The sequence below is a fragment of the Melopsittacus undulatus genome, chromosome Z (genome assembly GCF_012275295.1).
Source record: "Melopsittacus undulatus isolate bMelUnd1 chromosome Z, bMelUnd1.mat.Z, whole genome shotgun sequence".
NCBI lineage: Eukaryota > Metazoa > Chordata > Aves > Psittaciformes > Psittaculidae > Melopsittacus > Melopsittacus undulatus.
In genome coordinates, this window is record NC_047557.1 from 74,382,743 (window position 1) to 74,407,564 (window position 24,822).

The window sequence follows — 24,822 nt, forward strand, 5'->3', positions numbered from 1 at the left end:
AGTTACATACTAACACTAAAGTATGTATTCATGTGTGGTTGACACGGCTATTTGAAAGTTTGAGTCAAACCTTTAATAAGGAAGAGATCCCCACAACAGCTGAGACTGAAAAAAAAATAGGATAACAGCTTTCCAAAGACTCAAAGCAAGGTTTTTTCTTGATTTCCCACCCCTCCCCTTCTTCTGTTTTTTTGTTTTTTTTTTTTTTTTTTTTTTTTTTTTTTTTTGTTTTGTTTTGTTTTGTTTTTTTCCCCCAGAAACTCCTCAAACTTGACTTTAGCTTTTGGGAAAATCAAATAATTTCCCCCCCGCCTCTTCAACACAGTTACCAATAAACTCTAAGTCATCCTGTAAGCTGAATTAAACCACTGCTGTGCTTAGTTGAGCCAACTAAAAAGAAGTGTGTTGTTTTTTTCTTTGTTTTTTCCCACATCAGGTTGGGCGCACCATCCATTACTGTTTCCTACTGTCACCCCTTCCTTAGAATAAGTAAGGCAAAGGATTCTGACAAGAAATTTAAACCTAACATTTCTCTTAGGACTTTGAAAGTCTCTTCATGTTTACTTAGGGCATAGTTCCATGGTCTGTCTAATAGCACATGCTTTTCAGCACTAGATGGGATAGTCCTACCCCTTTTCCATCCCCTGGCGCTAGTTTTCATGCTTTTTTTTTGTTCTGACACTAGTAATTACATGGATATGTGGCCAGCTGAAACAAGTAAGCGACTTGTCTGAAAGAGCATATGGGATTTCTTGAAGGTTATTTTTCCACTGAATCAGACCTTTGACTCTATGCCTTGCACAAATGCTAGTGCTGGCAGAATTCAGGGACTGGATCACTGGAAGTGGAGTGGTATGGAATCTTAGAATGCTAGAAAATGGGATGGCAACTTTAGATGTCCCGTGACTTAGTCCACCTTTTATCACCTCTTAAATGGCTTATGTAGTCTCCAGTGTAGAATCTTTAGTCCTTAAGTAAGTTCCATATGAACATGCCAGTAAAAGCTTCTCAGGAATATAGATGAGGTTCTAACTGGTCCTTATTTGCCTGAATCTTTTGGAATACATTCAAAAGACCCTTATGTTCCTAGAGTACATGGTGAGCTTTGAAGCTAAGGGACATAATTTTGCTATACAGTCTTAAATATATTCAAAGTATGGCCATGATGAAGAAGATGAAGATGAAAAGCTTTTTCATGGATTGATCCCATAGAGTCTGTGGGATCAACTCATACTTTTCAGTTTTGTACAAATGTCAGTCGGTTTGTTTATTAACATTCTTTCATGTTTAGTGTTACGAGATTACAGACACTCCTACAAGTACAACTTTTGTGTAAAAAATAAATAAAATGTATATCTGCACTTCTAAGAGTTACACATTTTAAGTTTCTTTTTTTCTTTTTCTTTTTAAATCCTCAATTTCAGTATAAGATTAAAACCTTGAAATCTTTTAAGAAACACAAATTCCCATGCTTGCATTCTGACTTAATTAAATTTAGTCACGCAGTCACTTCATTGTGATGTATTGCAATATTTCGTTTAAAAAACTTTCAGGTGAAATTGCTCTGCAAGTTTAAAATTTTTCTTTCTAAGGTTGTATGGGAAATTTGTCAAAATCAGCAGTTATTTTTAAACTGTAAATCCTGGAGTCAGTGAGTCTTAATGTTAAGTCATAACAAAACTGAAGCTTAATTTAGAGCCACTAACCATTATTCCTGACTTTTTTTTCCTCCCTTTTCCACTCTCATCTTTGTGAATGGTCCCATTCATAAATATCTAGCACGTTCTCATGGCATGCTCATTAGATTGCAGAAACAAAAGTATTTTTTCCTTTGAGAGTAAATTGAGAATGGATTTGTGTGGTTTCTTTGAGACTTTTAATTCTCAGAAGATGTGTGTCAGGAAGGCAGCAGGAAATATGGTGTAAGCTCCTGGGGTCATGAGTGTGCCCCTCTGGAAGAACTTTGCTGTTTGCTCTGGTTTGTGTGAAGGATCAGTGACAGAAGTTCATAAGCAAGGTTTACAACTACTGTTAGTGTGGCATTTACTCATTTTGAGCTAGCTGTGTTAAGATATTTTATGGCATTTACTCATTTTGAGCTAGCTGTGTTAACATATTTTAGCTTGCTACCTGGACATTGTGATTATGATTAATGTTGGCATTTATCTTACCTGTTTTAAGTGACTATATGTTATGCCATGATTGAGTATGCTTTCTTGAAAGCCCTCTAATCCCAAAGACGGTAAAAATGCTCTAGAATGCAGAGTGTGATAATGTCTTTTCAAATGTATATGGATAATATACCAGTTTAAACATCAATTTTTCTGATCATATTTATGTTCTGTATGTGCTATAAAATGGATGTATGTATGCCTATGATATCTGCATGTTATGGTATTCTCTCACGGCTTTTTTATTAGTTAGTTTGGGATATTTTTCCTCTTTAGGCTTCTATTTTGTGATTTTTGTAACGCTTACAAAAGAAAAATGTAAACATTCTAGGGGAAAAAAGACTTTGTTCTCAAGCAAGAAGTTCTTCACATGCTAAGCTGGTGCCAACCAGCAAAGTAATTTCAAAACCATCCTTTTGTTTAAGGGTACATGATATTACAAGTATTGTAGGTCCTGTATAATGAAATGAAGATATGGTATAAAACAATGCTGGCAAATGCCTGATTTTCTCAGATTGTGTTCCAGTTTGCAAAGAGTTACAAAATGTTTTATTCCTGTTTTTCCCTACCATGTCCCTTTTAAGGAATAGTCTATCACATACCATTGATAGTAGCTAAAAGGGAGACATAACATGGGTTGTAAGCATTGAGAAAGTGCTAAAAGAACAAAAGGGCAATATAGATTCACAGAAGATATTGATGCTTTCTGTGTTGGCCAGCAAATTCTGCTTGACTAACTCAGACTGTTGCAAGAAATCAATCTTTTTGGAGTTGTTCAGGATCATCACATAATTTTATGTTTCAGTGGCAAATATTATTATTTTTTTTCAATGGAGAAAATGTTCTCCTCTTTTTCTTTTCCTCTCTTTTTGTCAAAATAAAAAGTGCTTTTATATAGTATTTTATAATGTTTTCTATACATAGACGGGCATGTGTGCAACTACATGGTCTCCTATTCTGGGATGTAGCCCAGTTTAGGCTAGATCTAGTTTGCATATCATGATCATATGTGATGTGTGCCAAGGATTTCAGTCTGCTGATGTGAAGACAGATTTTAAAGAGAGGAAATTTCCTCAGGGTTAGTGCTGATATTCCAGATCACTCATAACCAGAAACAGTGTTCTCAAAAGTTTATTAAAATTCTGTCAGTCAGGATAATTATAACTAGGTCATTTTTCATTTAAGAAGTTCCTGTAATGTATATAGGATGACAAGTGGTCATAATAAATACTAAATACTAAATACTAAATATTTTGAGACTGATTTTAATCTCCCACCTGTGCAATTTGTCATTAATTCCATCGCAACTGATAGGAATGAGTGTTCATTCTATTTCTTTATCTCTACCCCACTGTAACTTGGTGAAGTTTCAAGAAACTGAAAGTGATGTAAAAAGTAGTAGTGCTTCCACACTGCACATCTTCAGGATAAAAACAGTTCTTTCTAGTTTTTAGCAATCAATTGATTCTCAGTGAGCTTGTCTTCAAACATTGTGAATTCTATAGTCTTTGGTTTTATGTTGGACCTCCTTTCATGTTTCTCTGTTTTATATATAGATTCAACCTAATGAGCAATCTTCCTTTTTTCCCTCCTCTTCTTTTTTTTCTTCTCTCTTCTCAAACCTTTTTGTCTTTATGGAAAGATTAAATTTGTGATGATAGATAAATAGCTAGATAATTTTAATACATTGGTGTCCCATATTTAATGAATCACTGTTGGTGGCTAGCAGTTGAAATTATTGTATTTCTAAACTTTACTAAGCCTAAATAATGTCAAATTAAGGCTCAGCAAGTTCCACCTTTCAAAAAATGTTAAAGGGCAGGACAATAAAAGAGGTAAGTTAGATACTGTTGTGCATCAGCTTTTAATCTTCATTAAACCATTATATGTGATGAAATAATGTAACATAAAAAAAATAAATCTTAACAGAAATCCTCTCTTCAGAGAGCTGCTGTGAGCAGGTTGAATGAAGAGTAGTCAACTTCTCCCTCAGGATATTGTCAGATGGAAACATTTCACTGTAAAATGTTTGCAGCTGGCGATGTCATGAAAAATGATAAAGGTCCTATCATGTCAAGTCTGAGCCAAGTAGGGACTTTCTGTGTGCTTTGTTTCCTTTTTTGCTTAACATCCCAAAATACTTTATTTCTGCAATGTGTTAAAGTCCCTGAGGCCACAAGGAAATAATTTTAAAAGAATGACTCTGTGGGAGGATCTCTCTGGAAAGGCTTTTGTTTCAGCATGTATGCAATAAAAAGAATTAACCCTTGAAAGTATAACGGAGTAAGGGTTATCATGTATGCAAAGTCATGGGCTAGCTTTTACTTTTAGGACAGGAGCAAATGAACAAGCTACTGTGAGGTAAGGCAAAGTGTAAACATCAGTAGCTCCCTGCTTTTGGCCAACAATAGATGTGAGGTAACTCACCATCATTCAACTCAGAGTGGTCTTCCTCCTAAGTAAAATTCCATGACTCTTACAATTCATCTGTCATCTGAAATATCAAAACACTTTCTAAGAAGGTCAATAACTTGGTGGCTATAACAAATGGAGTGAATAAGTCAGAGAACAGTGAATTAAATTTGCCCAAACACAAAGGGCAACATCAGCAACCTAGGATATTGATGCAAACTTTGTTTAGCTTATATTAATCAGTCCTGTTACAAATCAGATAAGGTTCATGAATTTCAGTTATTGCATGTCTTGTATTGTCAAATAACTGTACCTGCTTCCAATTTTGCTGTTCCACTAATGTGATTTTTCCTTTCTCTCTTTCCCCCCCTCTCTCCGGTTTTTCTAGTTAAAGCAGAAAAAACCACCATGATTATGGGATCTCTCTCTGGAACTTCAGTCCTGCCATGCCTCTTTTCAACCACACCCACCATATCTTCCAGCTACGCAGCTGAGTATCTTCGAATCAAATGGTCAAAGGTTGAACTGGATAAAAGTGGAAAAGATGCAAAAGAAACCACAGTCCTGGTGGCCCAGAATGGCAACATCAAAATAGGTCAAAGCTACAAAGATAGAGTGTCTGTTCCAACCCATTCAGAGGAGACCGGTGATGCTTCACTGACTTTCTCTAAGCTGCGTGCAAGTGACGCTGGAGTGTATCGCTGTGATGTTATGTATGGAGTTGAAGACACTCAAAACATTGTATCACTGGCTGTTGAGGGTAAGAATTTGTCTATTTCATTCATAGTCAAAAATGATTCCAGTTAGAAAAGGAAAAAGTAATTAAACATGTAACTAGGAACTTCAAGCACAAAGGAAGAGTTTCTTTTGTCCAAGTAATAAAGCTTTGATAAATAAGAGGAAACCCATATAGCAGAAACTGCAGGAAAACAAGTAGGGAGGTGGCCGCTTATGTTCTTCCATGTGCTAAGAGTTTGCTTGCCATAGCTGTAAGGAAATAGCCTCCAAAACTCCAAGGGGGTGAAGTGTGCATGTAAAGAGACAGAAGAGGCAGGACTTTCAAAAGCATGTAAGTGGCAAAAGGAGCATCTGAGCTGTAGGTGTTTCTCTCCTGCTTCTATAGCACATTAAGTACAGTGTGGAGACGGCTCCAGAGCCTGGTGCTCTATAGCCCTGTCAGTTTGGCGTTGAGCCTGAGCTAACAAACTGTGCTGAAAGGCAGAACATATTAGCCCAGGCTCTGTGTCGTGTAAATGCCAAATCTGGACCCAAATTACTCTCTGTGCTTAGAACAACATTGTGCTGTGTGGATGTACCAGCTCCCCTGAGCATTAGTTTGGACTCTGTCTTGCACTCCTTTGTACTTAGGTGTTTTTTGAATGTTCAGTATTTACTCAAGTGACTGAATCCCAAAACAAACATTAATTGCTGCTGGAAATTATGGCTTTGGCTAAGATTTTTTTTTTGTTGAGTTTGATACTGCATTGTTCTTCCAATGTGCTTAAGCTAACTTGAACAGTCTTGACATTGACTCGACAAAAGCTCCTGAAGGTGTGGTCTTAATTTGGAAATACAATAAATTAATGTAACCATTAATGTCTCTATAACTTCAGAAACTCTTTAGTCCTAATGGCAAAAGCAAAAGAAATCCTGTTTTAAACATTACTTTTCAGTAACTAGAACACCTGGCATTCTTTACTCCTTTTCAAGTGCTCCCTTGACTACACACATATATATATGTATCTGCAGGAGCAGCAGATGTTTACTGCAATAAAATATGTGATGATTTATGACAATACTTTGACTTCTGTAGTTAGTGTTTCTGCAAAACACTGACATAAGATAATCAGATTTTATTATTTTTTTTAATTGAAAAAAATTCACACACTCTATTTTCTTTTTGCAATTGATCTTTTCAGGAGGGGAAAAAGGCCAGATCTTGACCAAAATGAAAAGTAACATTGTTAGACTGTAATTTGTGCTCTCCATTCTCCATTTTCTGCATTAAGTAAACAAGTGCCATTTGTCACACTCATAAGAATTTCATGTGAATGTTGCTGCTCAAATCTTCTGCCCTCATTTCAGTTAGGCTTTATAGTTTTTTTGTGATTACAGCTTCTATTTTAAAACAAAATCACCACCACCACCTTCTTTTCCCCTCAAAATGTTAGTCCCAAATATAGTTTATTTCCATTATGTTGTCTTTATGAATCTGCACCCCAGAGCCATAATAGTTGGAGGGACCTATACTTTTTTGTAACCTCAGAGCTGAGCGCCAGCATGGTTCAGCACTGCACTTTGGTCAGCTCGCCAGGGTAGAGCAGGTTCTTGCAGGACGACCCATGAAGTAATGCTAGAATTGTCACCAGTTTTGCTAGTCTGCAAGTTTATTGTTTATCACAAATGAAACATAAAATGCGTTTGTATAGCACTCTCTTGAGGACTGAGCAGGTGTGTTGCTTTAGCTTTTCAGTCAATTGAAAGTCTGCAGAAAAAGTGGCAACTCTGGCTCAGATTATACTTGTTTGATCACACAGCTTAACTCTGGAGTGAAGCAGAATTGTCTTATTAAAGATAGGAAGCTTCTGCAAAATTCCCCTGTGTGGGGCAATTTAGGTACGAGAAGAAATTTTGCTAGTGCTTTAGAAAGCAACATTGTTCTGTTTAAGTGCCAACACTGTTCTGTGTGTTAAGCCTAATTTAATAAACTTCTTGAAAACAGCCAGATTAAGTAGGCCAAATTTTGTCTGCAATATTCTCATGAAGTAGGTGAAATTGTTCTTTTGTTATCATAATAACTTTACAGGCTTTCTATGCTGGTGGTGGTTTTTTTTTTGGATATTTTGAAAACAGTTCAGGACCTGAGTTCTAGATATTGTCAGTATTTCCGTTTCTTTCCATGGTCATTCCCTCACTTGAAACTTTCAAACAAAAAGCATATTCCAGCATTAATGAAGCCTAGTAGATAAGCTTAGACAGCTGTGCTGTTTGTTTTTCAAATCAACCTTTGCAAATAAGAGAATAAACAAGCTAGCCTGAATGAGAAAAAAAAGTTGCTATTTCTATCCTTTCATTTAGGTATACTAGGAATATAAAACCTCTGCTGAACCCATTGTGCATTAAATGACTGTATTTTACCAGTGATGGAATGTACTGTGAATGAAAAATAGGATTTATAAGAATCTTTTTCTCTGTAGCATAGTTTTTCCCAGGTTACGTTGTACAAGCTGAACAGCTAGTATCAGTCATTGAAAGTAATCAGTAATGCTTTTAATGCCTTTTTTTTGGTCTGAGCCTCAAGACCAAGACTGTTCACAGAAGATGTGTATTATTGTGCATCTATTTATCTCTGTGTAACTATCATAACAGATTAATTTCTTAATTTGCATGTAAATTTGCTATTTTTACATGCCAGATGAACTTCTGAATTTCAGAAAAGTCAGACTTATATTATTAACAATAGTGTAAATACTAGCTTTACCAAGAAGATGGAATGTAAATGCAAAACTTCTCCCTTTGACCACGACAAGCCCATATTTCAGTTCTTTGACTCAGTGATTAAGCGCTGAACCCTACCTTGCCGTAAGTATAATCAACTGTTGCCTAATTTATGCTCTTCAGAGATTAGGCCAAAACCAAACGTGTGTCTTTATCATTTCAGACAAAATGTTTGTCTGTTCCAGTGTCTTGTTCCAATGAAAGCAGCCATAGCTGATACCAAAGGGCAAACATAGCCATTTTTCCTGTGTATTCCATTGTTTTCAGAGACTTGTAGCCAGTCAACTTCCCGACGCAGAGGCTTTATGTTAGACCACAGCTGGATAAGTTAGTTATTATTCACAAGGAAGATTTTATATAATCACCCACATTGCCTTTGTCTCTACATTGCAAATTTCTACTACATCCTTTTTTTTTGGCAGGTAAAATCATTCTAAAGAATGGCAGGATCTTGGTAACTGCCATAAGTCTATGCTTTTTCTTGGATTATATGCACACCCTGTGCCAACCACTTTGGTATCAACAGCCGCTTATATTCTATTCATGAGGAGATAAGAAGCATCACCAGAATACTGTGGTTTAACATGGTTTCTTGTATCTGCTGAGCAGTGCTAACCTGTGTGAGCACCAGTAGCTTGTGATAGAGGTGAAATAATTTGCTTTTAACACTGTTTAAAATGCTGGACCTAAAGCTATGTCTGAACTGTCTTGTTTTTACTAAGTGTTTGTGATTCTGTTGCGTGTTCAGTCCTGGGGATCTAATCTGGGAAAAGTCAGAGCAATGTAGGACTAGAAGGACATGCTGGGTCACTTATTCTAGTTCTTTTGGTTTTTCCAAGTGAGCATGCTACATACTGTGCTATATGCCTTTATTAATCCTGAAATCAAGTGAGAGCACACATTCACATGGGTTATCTGGCTCTTTTCATGTGTCACCTCTAAGGTCGGTGGGGTTAGATTGAACTGTACCCTATATAGTACTATTTTCATTTTACTGCTGATGAAAGTGTAAAAAGTAGAGAAACACTTAATTTTAGCCCACACAGGATGTTTCAGGGCAGCCAGATGCCTGCCCCACTCATTAATCGCAACTGCAGCGCTGGCCCTTGAGGCAGGGGACAACACTAGTGCTGACAGGTCTACAGGCTCATGCAGAGGCAGTTTCAGCACAACAGATACCTTCTTTCCTGATACTAACAGTGGGAAATGATTTACTTACACAGTGGTTGCTGCTGTAATTATATTGACCTCTCAGGGATATTTTACATTCAAAATGGATCTAACAGTATTGCAGTGTTATATGCTTCAACTTCTTACAAGAAGAGAAATATGGTGAACTTTTATTTCATTTTTATTTCATTAATTTATCCCTATTTATTTCATTAATACTCATTTTTCCTTCTGTGTGTTGTCTTCCATTCACGTCCCTCTGAAGTTTTCCCTTTTCCTCAGAAGCAACTTTTCCTTTGTCAGTTCTTGTCATTTCACCATTCTTACAGTGTTTTGAGTGTTTTATTCTGACCTTTCTTGATGTTACTAAACCCACAAGTCATACTATTTTATGTTAGGAGTCCTTGGCCTCACAGTGTTTGAATGTTGAATGTCATAACCACTCTGTGATTCAGTGGTCTAATCAGCGGTGTCCTTGCCCATTGCACAGGGACTGGAACTGGATGATCTTAAGGTCCTTTCCAACCCAAGCCGTTCTATGATTCCATGACTTTGTCTTTATTCTTAGTAATTTCCTTAACACTGTGTCTTGAAAATGTCAGGTCTCAGGAGACTCCAAGTACTTAAGAGATGGTTTCCCCGTCTCAGTAGTTAACACTGATCTGCCACTTCCTTCCCACCTTAAGCTGCTTTTGGGCACTGTTGGATTTTCACTCTTGGGTTTTCATTGTATCTCAGTAGAAACACCTGGGAACAAATTGGAGGTTGATGACCTTTTGAAGATCATCCCCAAGTGTACGCTTGCCTGCTAATAATTTACCAAGTGCTGTTTCACAGTCTTCCCTTGGATGCCAGGTCTGAAATCAGGGAACCTGAAGTGAGGGTGGGATTTATTTTGCCTTTGATAATTTAAGGTCACCTGCTCAGTCTAAGTGAACTCACAGGCTGGTGCTACCTTCACTTCCTTTGATGAGAATCTTGGGTGAAATATACAGTCTGCCAATCTGCATCCTTGGTCACCAGTTAGAGAGGTTTAGATGACAAGTTTAGACTAGACTTCTAACCTTCAGGCAAATCAAATTTTGGTAAGTTGAACACCAGAAAGGATTTTATAAAAGTATTGCTATTGTCCATGCTTATTTCCTCTTTCTGCTTATAATAAATCCCACTTATATAAAATAGTTTTGGATGCATTATGAAAAGCTGACCTACAAATGCAATGTAACAGTGCTCTTCATTCTGGAACATAATTGGATATTTAACGAAATTCTCATTTTGTGTGGTGCCATGATATTGGGCAATAAAAAATAGCGTGTATAACCAAGTGTAAGAAAAAAAATCCACTCGTTTAAGCTGACTTTTTGCTATTCTTCTTGGAGATGACTTGGTTCAAGGAGCTCAAAGTAGGAAATGGGATGCCTCCTGTTTTGCTGCTTTTTTTTCATATCTTGCTAATGAATATGTTTTAAAGAGCACTTTATCCTGTTCTTACTGTTGTTTTGGAAGATTACTGTTTTCATGGGTCTCATTTTGGTACTTTGTGTTTGGCTTAGCTGCAAACCTGAGAGACTATTTTAGTCTTTATCCTTTTTTTAAAAAGACAATAAAGAAAATCCTAGACTTAAAATAGTGACCTTGTTAATGGAAACAAGCCACAATTAGGGAAGCAGAGTAGATGGTAATTAACATTTTCATTTTTGTGCAAGCTCTTCTTTCTTACAAGCATTATAATGATAATAAATGGGAGTTGTTTGCAGTGTGGGAAGCTGCTACTCATTGGTGCTGTTAGCCCTGAGAGATTGTGTGTTGACAACCTAATTGATATGTCCTCTCTGCAGCCATAACTCCCCTTCATTATCTCTGACCACATTAGAAGAGATGCTTTTATTCAGTCTTTTAGATTTATCTGTCCTGAAACCTTACTGCTTCTTAATGCTGAACTTCCATACTTCTTTGCTAACAACATTAATGTGGGCTGCTTCATTTTAAGCCTGTGTTTTACTCTACTGCATCATAGATTCCCAAGGAATCTCTGACTTTTGTAGCTGGGAAGGAGAGAGAACAATGGGTAGCAGCCATCAAAGGGTGGGTGAGGGAAATTACTTCTGGGTGAGAAAATCCCAGTGTCTATGTACGATGCACAGAAACAGGGAAGAAAATGTTCAGATCAAGCTGCTGTGTACCTCACAGAATTACAGAGTAATGTGGTTGAAAGGGACCTTCAAATGTCATCTAGTCCAACCCCACTGCAATGAGCAGGGACAGCTTTAACTAGATCAGGTTGCCGAGAACCACATCCAGCCTGGCCTTGAATGTCTAATGTAAGCTAATGGGCAGGCTGGTGGGATTTCTGCATAAAGCTAGATGGAGGATCTTAGGGTCCATGCAGCATGTGGCATGGCTTCACATGCAGGATGTTAGAGCAGGGACCAGTGCTAATGGATAAACTGGTTTTATGTTGTTGCCCACCCACAAGTATGGGAACAGTTCTAAGAGACTGTATTTTTATGTTTGTTTTTTTTTTAAGTGATTTTAATTTAAGTAGCCTTGGCCTTGGTGAACACTTGTGTGACCTAGTATGTTGCAGTGCAGAAGCAATGGGCTGGGGCAGGTGATCCTGCTGTGTATTCAGAGATTAATATAGATGTAGTGAGGAAGTCATCCTTCTGAGAAAAATACATATAAATCTCAGCATTAATCACTTTTCTTATCTGGATCAACTTTGTCAGAGGAGCTTGCGTACGCCTGCACTCAGGTGCATCACTCTGTGAGGGCGGACACAAAGATTTTGCATGGAGGGCCATGGTGTGAGTTGATCTCTGTGCCTGGATTGCAGGAGGGCTGGGACTGGCAGATGAGAGGGGTTGGTATGCACTTTCTCTCCCCAAGTGGAGGAGTTCCCTGAGGTGTTTGGCAAGGGAGCTCCCACAGATGCAAAGCAAGCCTGTTCTTCTCAGGTTGCCAAAGTCGAAGACAGGGGTCAGAAGGTGGGTGCAAAAACTCAAATGAGGGACACAAATGAATTATTCATGCAGGAAGCTGAAAATTGTGCCCTCTTGCTTCCTTTCATACAGTGCTCAGTCCTGTAGCGTTTATGTTAGCATGTATTTGTAATGTAAATTTTCTTCTGCATTCAAGGTGAAGAGGATCACCAAACTGTGTAGTAGCTTTGGCAGTGGGTTGGGAATTATTTCATGGGTCTGCACCACAGTAGCCAAGGCTTGAACATAAAAATTATTAGAATAACAACCACAACCATCACAGTATTTTCTCCTTAGTTTTTCTCAGGTGTGTGAGACAACTTCTGAAATTCGGTCTCTATGTGACACCAAGAATTCATGTTGCAGCAGTGTGAGCTCAGTAGTGAAATAAGCAGTGTTATTTCTGTATAAATGTAATTTATTATCTATACCAAGAGCCCTTCACCTGCAGTTCCATGACATTTTGCTGCACAATATCGTGGCAAGTAATAAAGCAAACCCAAAAGTTGCAAAACCACAGAACCACGAAACCTTAGTTTGTAGAAAGTGAAATACTTAGCTTTCATTTTCTGGTCTAAAGGATAAATGATTAAAAGACATTCTCTTTTGCTCTGACAGGAGTGAATTTTGAATGCTACAAATTACTTTTCTGTGAGTGCTATTTCTTGCAGAGGCTGTTACTACTTCCTGTAATTACATTGACTTTGTTTGCCAGATGCTCAGAAACAACATTATACTGCTGTAGTCTGTTTTCCAGTTGCTTTATTTGTTCCTAGGACACCTCCTTTCTTGCCTTTTCATTCAGAGAGGAAATAGACAAAGGGGGGGGGAAGCTTTTACAAATGTTTTAAAGTGCAAAAACTTGGACAATGGATTTTGCCCCTCTCTCTCTGTCTAACTGAAACAATGAAAGTCCTGCACTTTAATCTTTTTAGCCCCAGGGGGTCTTCTAATTATTGCAGCTGTTGCACAGGCTTATACATACTGATGTCCTCCTTCTCATTCATCTTGGAGACTCTTTTATGTCCCTTAGCTCCTCGCTGGAAATGGAAAAGCCTTCAACTCTTAAGAATAGGTGAAGTTTACCTTCTGGATCAGAGTGAGGAGAACAAAGCATTCTCCAGGCTCCTTTCCAGGATTTACAAATGACCAAAGGCTATTCTCAGAACTGCAAAAGCTACTTTAAATTGCCAGTGACATTAACTCTTTAGTCTTGCCTTACTGGGGTATCACAGGGATACCAAACATACACCAGCTAAGAAGGGCAGTGGTTGTTTCCAATGTGGAAGAAGTGAGAGGTGAGACAGTTGTTTGTGGAGAATGTGCTCATATACTTAAGTGGTAGGAAGCTTTACAAAAAATACAAGGTCAGAGAAGTATGTTGCCATCTCCTACTAAGTTAATTAAACTTTTTGTGGTTGTACTGAGAAACTCTGCTCTTGTGCCCAATTGGAGCTATATAACTTCAGGTAAGCAATCTCACAACAACAAAAAATAATCAACAAAAAAGAGGCAAATAATGTAAAATGCATTTTAATTAAGATTAAAAGCACAAATGAAATCAAATTTCTTCACATACTTGAGAATTTGACTCTGAGTTCGCTCTAAATATTGTATACTACAGAAACACCAATGTTATCAAAAAATGTTTAAGATGTTTGTATATTTTCAACAATAACATGTAGTAAAGCCAGATGCCCACCTTGTGATTATTATTATAGGTTCATACTTATAATTCAGGGTAGATGTTTTATCTGCTTCTGTTGTAAGCCCTGTAAAGTTTACCCATTTCTTATTTCTGGACCCAGAACACCAAGCAGGTCACCTGAATTCATGCACTACTGTACCACTGAAAATAATAATGCTCATTTATACCAGCAGGTAACTTGCTAATGGTGTCAGCCAATGTTACTAAATTTTGTATATGCCCAACATGTGCTACATGTCCACCATATATGTCCAACAGGCATGTTGGACATGTGGTCAAGTACTGTGTTGTTTAGGGCACACAAAGCCAAAATAAGTGTGTAAGCACACACAACCCATATAAATATATAGATATACATGTATAAAGTTTTGCACATCTTAATCCAGTGTAAATGGTATGTGAATTTGCCCTAACCAGGCAATGCAGGATGCTTTATGACAGAAAAAGTGCAGGGATATAGGAGCTAGGTAAAGCTGTCTCTCTGATACTTCCTTTCAATCCAGCCTGGTACAGGTAGTTCACATTAACAAGAAAACATGCTTGAGGCTGCGCTTTGACACTGAGGCTGTCTGAAGCAGTGTGGCCCCTCTATGTTGTTATGCTCGTTTGCCTTCCAGCACACCTGAAGATGCCTACTGGAAGCAGTGCATGTTAAGATGCCCACTGGAAGCTGATCCTGGTCTTTGCTTGCTCCTGAAGTCTGCCTGCAAATTGTTTGGAACAGTGTCATGGGGCCTTGGGCAAATAACAAAGTGAACTAAACTAACAATCTAACGGTCCTGATGACTGAATTTCAGGCACCTGGTATATCTAATTTAGCTATATTTAACATAACCATAATTTTTCAGGGTGTATTCTTCACTTGTCACTTTTGCTAAATAATGGTTGGGTCTTTTGAAGCTAAAATTACACTGTTCTTGGAAGAAGTACTGCTTGCAATGGGTTCTGTCAGTGATCTCAAAAGGCATTTTATGGGGACATTAGTGGTCTGTAAGCTTCTAGTTAGAGGCTGCAGCTGCTGTATGACTCCATATTAAATAAGGAAATATGGGGAATCCCAGTGTTTCCTCTTCCACTTCCTTTTTTTGATAGATTTGATAAAACAGATGACGATTGAGGTCTGCCTGTGATTAGTTTTCAGATAATGCATTCTATTCTAATTTCAGAAACTTTCTTAGTGAATCATGACAAGAACAAAAATATACATTTTCAATTTATTGGCCATATCCAGACCTTTGACAGTTGGCAAAACTCGACTGAATTTGCCTGCATGAGAAAAAGTATTTATAATTATGTTGGAAGCACTTGAATCAACATTTTATTACTACCTGTATTTCTGTTTACTTGTAAATTAACAGACTTCTTCCATCTTTCAACAACATTCTAATAACAAGGACTTGTTGCCACCATTTTCCCAAGCTGTATTGCAGTATGTTATTTCTTCGTCACTAAGTACTCCAATAAAATCAGCAAAGAAAATGAACATTTTATGGTTTATTTTTCTTGCTTTGGAGCCATTCTGTGTAGTGGCATTACGTTCTGTAATATTTTATGGTGCTGCAATGCTTCTGAAGCATTTAAAGTGCAATAAATGAGGCTGATTTTTTTTTTTTTTTAGAGATCAAGGGACATCCTTTTGATGCTAAACTTTAAAAGACACAATAGAAGAGTGACTTTGCCAGGTGGAATATCTGTTTTCTGCAACTAGGAGTCTGTGCCCTTTATGGTTTTAGGTGTGCATGTGCAGCTGTTGCTGAATTCAGTGGGAATTATATGTAGATAGAAAACAGAATGTAGCTTCTAGGCAGATCCTGTCTTAACTAAAACCATCTTAACTAGGCGTCGAGCTCCAAATGTTTGATGTGCTCAAGTAACTCCTGAAATTGTGAAGTTTCTTTCCAGGACCAGAAAGGTCCCAAATAAAAACAAACTTTGTTTTGTCTGTGTCATTTGTAGTGCTTGCAGGAAAAAAACTGTTGTGAAAAATGGACCAAGAACAGCCATGAATTTATAAATGTTGTATTTGTAGTATCCTTTGCTGCATAGGAGCAGGCATCTGGGACATCACCTATTAACAAATTGGCATCAAAAAGTTCAATTATTTCGGTGTTCAGGTTGGTTGCATATCTCAGTGCAGCTAGCAGACCTCAAGCACTCAGGGATCCCCCATTCTCTGTTGGCATTCCTGCGTGCAGTTACAGCAACTGACTACTTTGGAAAGCCTATTTTTAAGCCCACTTTTTCTGAAGTTTAGATGTGCTTAGTCTTGTTGGGTCATGCAGTTTGATTCACAGTTGGATGTGTCATATAAACCAATAAGCTAACATGTCAGGTAGCACTGTTGGCATAAACAGCCTGCAGTGCAATTAGCTGACCAGCACTTGGAACTGGGGGTGTCTGCGTAACTGTGTGATGACATTGACAGCTTTGAGCATTCATTCTCTCTTTTAATCACCATTTTATGTAATACAGGAGTGAAAATACATACATGTATAGTTTAATAACCTTTTCTGTATGTCTACAGTGAATATATTTCATTCACTATTAATAGCATAAGGTATTATAGAGTTACTGGTAGTAGCCGCTAGAGGGAGGGACATCACTTATATGATAACATATCTCTTAGCCTTTTGCTATTTTTATTCAACCCATCTGTTTTCAACATTGTAAGAATACCTTGGTAAAGTTACAGTATGATGATCGTTGCAGAAACAATGTAAAATGTATCCCTAATGTAAGGGTTTTGCCTCTTCAGGTGTTGTATTCCACTATCGTGCAGCAACCAGCAGGTATACTCTGAATTTTACACAAGCTCAGCAGACTTGTCTGGATAATGGTGCTGTCATAGCAAGCCCAGAACAACTGAAAGCAGCCTATGAAGATGGATTTGAGCAATGTGATGCTGGCTGGTTGTCTGACCAGACTGTTAGGTGAGACATTTAAAAGGCCACTTGACACAGTTTCTCAAAATTAATATGCTTAGCTTACATAGACTTAAGATGCTGAGTTATCATAACAAATATGAGCATGTTGCATTTCAGGTACCCGATTAGACATCCAAGAATCGGCTGCTTTGGAGATAAAATGGGAAAGAAAGGAGTCAGAACATATGGGCGCCGTTTTCCTAATGAAACTTATGATGTGTACTGCTACGTTGAACGCATGGAAGGTAAGATAAGCCCATATTTACTACACACTGCAAAATTTAAAAATGACTAGAGATTCTGATGTGGAAAGGCAAAGAAATATGAAATTCAGTGTAAAATAAAGTTTTGGCTGTTTTGAATCTGAAGAGAATTGTTGAATGAAGTGAACATATAATTTGTGGTCTTGCAGTCTTTGATTAAAGGCAAATGTGGAGTCTACAAAAAGGTTTAAAGCTGCTCTAGTTAGTGCAGTAGATCTCACAAAAGTTTCTGTTGAAGCATCTTGTTTTTTGAATGTTATGAAAGCTTTTTCAAAGAAGCACATTTAAAGTTTGAGAAACTAGATATACTATATGTATCAAGAAATGAGTCTTGCTCAGAATGTAGGAGAAGAAAAGCTATCTTCAAACCTGGGCTGATGGAGCTCATCTAGCCTTGTATGGTTTTCCATCTAAGAGAAGGACACTCTTACAAAACCTACAACCTGTGGACTTTGCTGTCATCATCCTAGCTCGCTAGGCCCTGGCAGTTAAACCTCAGGTGTAAAGAGTGGGGCCAGTTCTGTGCACACTGCTCCTCACCTAAACAATCCCCTGCACAGGCTGGAAGGGCTTGCTCTCACTTGTCGGTATGAACAGGTGAGGGTCGAATCAGTAGGTGACAAGGTGCATGGAAAGTTGCAGATCCAACCTTGAATGCGGGTGGACCAGTGCATGGGTAGCTTGAGATTGCTCAGGAGATATCAGTCATGGTCAGACGCTCCCTGATTGCCTAAAGCACCCTTTTCAAGACAGTTTTACATATCCCACTCGCCCTTGGTCATCGTGCTTGAAGTAAACGTGGTCAAAGCCCTTCTCAGAATCTTCACTTGTGAAGCCAAACCATCAATCAATCAAGGTATATATAGTATATATATATATACATATATCAAGATATACATATCAAGATAGCTATAGTACTTGTGCTAACTGTATCATAGCTCATAAAGTATGCAATTAAAATTTTTATGTGTCCATGGCATAAAATTAGACAGGTATTTAATTGCAATCCAAATTCAATAATATTTAATTAAAAAGGGGACATCTCAACATGAAAAAGAAACAATTGAGCAAGAACTTTCCAGTGAAGAATCTGGGTCTTCTTTAGTTAGTCTTTGTAAAAACTGCTAATTAAATGGCTCTAATGCAGCAGAGTGATAATGATTCTGTCACATGATGACCTTGAAGCATGGATCATATTGTGAATCACACAGTACCTTGTGATCCATGGTTAGGCTCTGTGATCAGTTTGATGGTAAGAAGAAATATATAGTACTATTTTCTGTGATTGGGAAATTCTAGCATGCACAAATCTCTGTATCGCAGGTGTGATGTTGTAATTGTTTCTTATGATCTCTCTTCAGCAAGTGAATTTAAATGTACCTTTGAGTGAACTTATAGAGATGTTCCAGACACCAGAAACCCTTATGCTTAGACATTACTGTAACTAGTTAAATATGTATACTTAAAATATAAATGTATAAATGGCCTTTCCTGTGCCTTTTTTTTTTCTCCATTTACCCATTTGATGCTGTGATTTGAGTGTGTGACACTGCTTCTGTCTTGAAATTATTATTTCATATCAATTTTACTGTTCTAAAACAATGTTCCTAATAATAATAACGTTTCTAAAATAATTTTCCTGTTCTTTTGGGCTGATCGTTGACTGATATCATTTAGTTTAGTGCTCTTGAAGTTAGCAGAACAATAAACCAATCATGGCTCTGAGCAAGCCTGCCTTTGTATGTATACATATTTGTAAGGAACAATTGCAAAATTAAGGTGCTTATTTTGTATTCTATCTTAGAGCAGAAATAACTCAGGTCATGCAAAGTTTTCTCCTGCTAATGACTTAGAGAGACTTTAGTCACTGAAATCAGTAAACTTTTTTCACTTTATTGCTGAGAATCTGCCCCAGATTATGCTTACCTTAGAGGGTTATAAAATACAAGCCATAAAAGTCTTGCAAAGACTCAAAAAACATATAAGCTTGGGAATTCTGAAAATTAAATGACAGAATTTTGTTAGTGCTCAAAGTTTTCTTAAATTTATTTATGTTCCAGTTACATCTGTCATTGAGCAGCACATCTGCTCTGAACCTTGAGTTCATAATATCAATCCCTGATGGAATTTAAGTTTGAATCATCTCTGAATCAAGGCTCTTGAATTCAGTTTGGGTCTTTTCCTAGTACACTAAAAGAAGTTTTGACTAATCTGTATCATTTCCGGATGCAGAACAATGGCTTGCTCCTTTCACTCTTAAGAACAGAGAAGTGTAACTAATATGGACAAGATATAAAGAAGCTTATCCTGGATGCATGTGAGTCAGCAGTTTCTCAGGTTTTCACTGAGCTTTTAAAAATAAAATTTAATAAAAGCCAAAACTGAAGCCTGTCACACTGATGCTCATGTTCTGTGCTCAGAACAGCCTGGAGCCACACCATGAGGTTCAAAGAGGTTGCAGCTACTGTGCAGTCATCTTTGGTGAAGATGCACATGCATCATGTTTGTTTCTCATGAACATTGACTGACTTTTCTTTCTTACAAAATTTCATTACCAAGATTTATGAGCTGTCTTTCTTTCTCTGGATAGATATGCATTTCTGTCTTATTATTATGGGTGACATCCCTGTCCATAGCAGGGGGTTAGAACTAGATGAGCTTAACCCTCTTTCCAACCCTAGCCATTCTATGCTTCTATTATTTTATGATACGTTTAAACATATGCATGTCTTTGTGGCCTGTCAGCTGGCCTGTGGTAATGTAAACTGCTTGGGTATGAAACCTTCAGCATTTAAAAAATACAAGATAGTATAGAATATTGGGGAGATTTGGTCTGTCAGACCTGGTAGTTATAGGCATGCTTATTTTACTTTCTTCCTTGCACAGTTGTTTCCTGTGGAGAACTAATTAAAGCAAATGCCCAGTTTTAGCCTGTACCTTAGAGGCTCCTTAAAAGAGGCTGTAGGTCTGGCAAGAAGACTATGACTGACTACTTCACCTTTGGCTCCACTGAAACTCTCCAGGCTACCTTTGTACGGTAACAGGATGCTCATAGAGATAGGTACAGTTTCAGAATGGAAACTGCAGGAGTCAAAGATGCTTGTGAGCTTCACTGCTGTCCTTCCCAAGGCAAAAGGATAAAAAGCCTTTTTCCAAATAATTCTCAGAGTATGCATTTATAAAAATGCTTTAGAATCTTCCATCTTGGGGAAATAGCACTCCATCTTAGGCTTGGTACATACTGCAGTCTTTTTTTCCTTTGAAGAGTCACAGCCTTTGCATTGTCTTATACTGGGTATTTCTCTAGCCTTGAATTGTGTTGACCTAATGCAGGGTTGTGGAACCTGTAGTTCTCAAGAAGGATAGAGAAAACAAAAAATGAAATAATACCATGGTGGTTATCAAGCTTGACATTGTTTTTGGGATCACAGCATAATAAAGCTCATGAAGATCTGAAAATCCTGACATTTAAAGGAGTTTTGTTAAGAGTAAAGCATAAGAATCATATAGAATGTGAAATTCATTTCATCCTCTGTAAAAGTAAAAACCAGTGACACTCTGCGACTACGGAAGAGCTCTCCAAGGGTGCAGCAGTTGCCGTGCTATTCTTCATGCTTGAGAGCAAGCCTGTGGGAAAAGACTTGTCAAAAGCAGCAAATTCCTGTTCAGCCTATGATTTTGCATAGAATAGATCTAAGACATTCAGGAGAGTTTAACTATAGCATTACTGACGTGAATCAAAACAAATCAACTAACTTGTTCTAATGTGTAATAAAAAAACTTCTTCAGCTTATCTAGCCTTCTGCTTTAAAGTTGAACCTAGCTGCTTAGGTCTTTGTGGTTTTCCAGCCCTGGAGAGTGTTTTGTTAAGGATACCTTTTTATTAGTGTGGTGTGTCAGAGAACCAGCCCTTAACAGCAGCAGGATGGAGGAAGAGAGCTGCAGCTGGGACAAGACATTTTGTTTGTGAAGTTTGGAAAGGGTGAAGGCTGGAGCATGAGTTGTATTAATAAGCAGGATAATTATATGAAGGCATCTGACTATACTGAAGACAGATGACAGTTTTCAGGTTTGTCTTGGACAAAATGTATCTATATGTTTTTTTCTAGAGTAATCAAGACAAGAGTAGTGGTCTCCATCTCAGTGGAGGGATAGATCCTGTCCACACATGCTTGTGGAGCAGTATCTCTTCCCTCGTTAGTATACAAGCAGTCTAGTAGTCCTGTTGGTGGCTGCTGCTACCTCTTTGTATGGGCCTTTTGACCAAAGAGAGAAAGAGAGGAGGAGAAAATGGAAAATCCTAGGACATGTGGTCCTCAGCATGCAAAAGTAAACATTTTAGTTTCCAAAGCATTGATACTATTCTTGCTTCCTTGAACACAACCTAGAAATTAAAGTTTGGACACATTCTATGTTTCTGAAGGAAGTAATAATGGCAGGGTGTCATGACTGTTTAAACTGCCAACCATCTGGCCATGTCCGGATATTTATGAGGAGCAGTAACACCAGGCTACAGCTGCAGGTGAGGAAATGTCATTAGAATGTTCCATATAACATCAGAAAATATATTTTCTCATTTCTAGCCATCTTTCATACCTGACTTGCAATTATAGTTATGGAACCCTGGAGCTCTAGCATCTCCATAAGTGCATTATTGCTTGATGAGCTTGGTGGGTTCCACTACCTCTCAGACCAATTAGTGAACAGGTCTGGAGTTCACCACAGACCCATTGTGCTCAAAAAAAGAGACCTGCCAAATTCTTTGTAAGGAATGATGTTTCTTCTCCTCAAACAAGAACACCACCAAGAACAGAAGATTGAAAATTACTGGAGCCTTTTTGTCTTGTTTTTCTTTAAAATTGTTGAATTCAAGCATTTCAATCTATGGGAACAATTATCTTTTTGTGTATTTAATATCCCTGTGGATATTTTTACATCTTTCTCTAGCTGGCACTGAAGGTAGTGTAGAATCTGTGCACCCAAGCTCAAGTTAAAGCTTGTGAGCACCAAAGTCTGGATGGGACAGTGGTAATGAAGGCTCCTTTGACTCTGGAAATGCAAAATGGGTGAAAAGACTAAAAATATTACAACTAAATAAATGTATCTCCTTAGTATATGTCACTCCCTCACAGGGACTGGTAAGGACATTTCATGGGGGGTTGACTAGCCACCATCTACAGCAGCTGGTATGTTAAGAGATGTGCTAAAAGCATTCAGTAGGAGACCCACAGTTCAAAACTTTAGCTAATTTTATTGTGCTTGGCATGATGTGTGATGCGGTGTGAAGTTGAGGAGATGATGCTCTTCTCTGGGAGGAGGGTCCTGCATAGTCAGGCTCAAAGATCTCCTCTAGGAAGCAACAGATCAGCAACCCTTTAATTGTGGTTTCATTTATTGAAAAAGAAATTACTGATGAGTTCTGTGCTGGAGGACTTACATGTAGATTCACTACTTCTATCCTAGTCCATACATGTTGTGTAGTGAACCCCGGCTATGGGTATATCCTGCCTTTATTTCTGTGCTTGCTTTTAAGAAGTGTGATTCATGAAATTCACATCTACAAACATGCCCAGCTCAGTGAGATGTCTCCTGATGAGAGACAATAAGTGAATTAACCTTCAAAGGGATGAAGCTTGCTATAAAACCAGTTGATAAACCCAGTAGATCTTAAGAGTTTTCCTTGGGGGTTGTAGTGAATGAGCTTTTGTCTTCCAGAAAAAAAAACTGGCTTCTTCATCTGGCATGATGGTATATTTGAAAGAGAGGGAAAAATCATTACTTTCATCAGGTGTCTGTTTTAACCAAGCAAAACAAGCACATTTAACAGGAATTTCCTGGAGATTTTTCAAGTGCTCTGACCACTGAGGCTGGATGATCAGTGTGAAGCCTGATTTTAAAACGGAACCAGCAATAATCAGGGTTGAATTGGATGATCTTTTGAGGTCTCTTCCAACCCTTGTGATTCTGTGATTCTTCTTCTAATCATAGAATAGTTAGGGTTGGAAAGGACCTTAAGATCATCTAGTTCCAACCCCTCTGCCATTGGCAGGGACACCTCACACTAAACCATATCACCCAAGGCTTTCTCCAACCTGGTCTTGAACACTGACAGGGATGGAGCATTCACTACCTCCCTGGGCAACCCATTCCAGTACCTCACCACCCTAACAGGAAAGAATTTCTTCCTTATATCCAATCTGAACGTCTGCTGTTTAAGTTTCAACCTGTTACCCCTTGTCCTATCACTACAGTCCCTAATGAATAGTCCCTCATCAGCAACCCTCTAGGCCCCCTTCAAGTACTGGAAGGCTGCTCTGAGGTCTCCACACAGCCTTCTCTTCTCCAGGCTGAACAGCCCCAACTTTCTCACCCTGTCTTCATATGGGAGGTGCTCCAGTCCCCTGATCATCCTCATGTCCCTCCTCTGGACTTGTTCTAACAGTTCCATTTCCTTTTTATGATGAGGACACCAGAACTGCACACAATACTCCAAGTGAGGTCTCACAAGAGCAGAGTAGAGGGGCAGGATCACCTCCTTCAACTTGCTGGTCACACTTCTTTTGATGCAGCCCGGAATACGGTTGGCTTTCTGGGCTACATTACATTGTTGTCTGTAGTCTAAATGTTGTTATGGTCTTCATTTCATCCTCTGGTACTGTAGGACTAGTTTGTCTTAACCTGCTGGTCTAGGCCCTGACGTTTGTCTGCATAATGTTGCTAAGTTATTTGGAGTGTACTCCATCTATAAAAACATTGCACATGGCTTTTAACACACACAAAACTGAATCTGCCCTGCTTTGGTGTTGGTGGCTGTGTCATTTGTTTCTCATCCAGAGAGACTTTCTCTCTTAATTTCCTTGTTTCCAATGTTTTGGCTGGGAAATTGAAGTCAGATATCATCATAAAGACACTGTAAGAGTGTGATAGGATGAGTTCTTCTGCTAAGTATGGAACTCACTTCACTTCCAAAATTAGCAGTTAACTTTTAGAGACTGCATGGATTCTCTTAACTTCACCCTTAATTTGGGTTTTTTTTGAGGAAGTTTCTGTGCAGGGTCTCTCAAGTACTTCAGAAGTACTTCAGGATGTTTCAGCTACATCAATCAACATGTTGGAAGTCAGGATTGGGGTAAAAATTCTTTTTTCATGGCCTCTTGAAAGCCTCTGTGTCTGTTTTGAGCTTGAGTCTCAGCAGAACCTGAGCTGCATTGCATGATTTTTCCCAAAGTGCTTAGTTTTGTTTTTCATATTTCATTCCAACAATTATTATGCATATTAAGTGCACACTCAATGATACAGAATTTTAATGTACTTACAGACTGGAGAGGCGAACTGTGGAGTCCTATCTCCTAGAATAAATCCCTGCTATTTGGAGCCTGATTTTTGTACTTTACTGGGTATTTTTAAAATAAGAATTCTGGAATTATAGAAAAACATTCTTTAATAAAGCAACTGCAAGCTGCCATGTTTTAATATCTTATTACCCTTTATTTTATCACCATCATTCCTGAAATAAATTAGTATTTACTTGGTATAAGATGGAATGACAGTAAGGGCACTTTTTGGACTTCTTTGTGAATATATCATCATGAAGCCTTTAATATACCAAATAGGTGGTGAAGAATGTGAATTTGGACATCACTTAGTGGATTGTTCTGGTTAGCATGCACTTTTCCTTAAACACATGTGGTTTGG

At 38.1% G+C, this 24,822-nt stretch overlaps 1 protein-coding gene across 1 annotated transcript in view; it reads left to right on the top strand.

Annotated features, from left to right (window-relative positions):
* VCAN (versican) overlaps window positions 1–24,822 on the top strand; it is a 107,053-nt gene that overhangs the window by 10,903 nt on the left and 71,328 nt on the right. Inside the window, exons 3-5 of the mRNA XM_034072719.1 lie at window positions 4,972–5,343; window positions 16,696–16,870; window positions 16,982–17,109. Of these exons, the coding sequence (XP_033928610.1) occupies window positions 4,972–5,343; window positions 16,696–16,870; window positions 16,982–17,109 (675 nt within the window). The remainder of the gene's footprint in view (window positions 1–4,971; window positions 5,344–16,695; window positions 16,871–16,981; window positions 17,110–24,822) is intronic.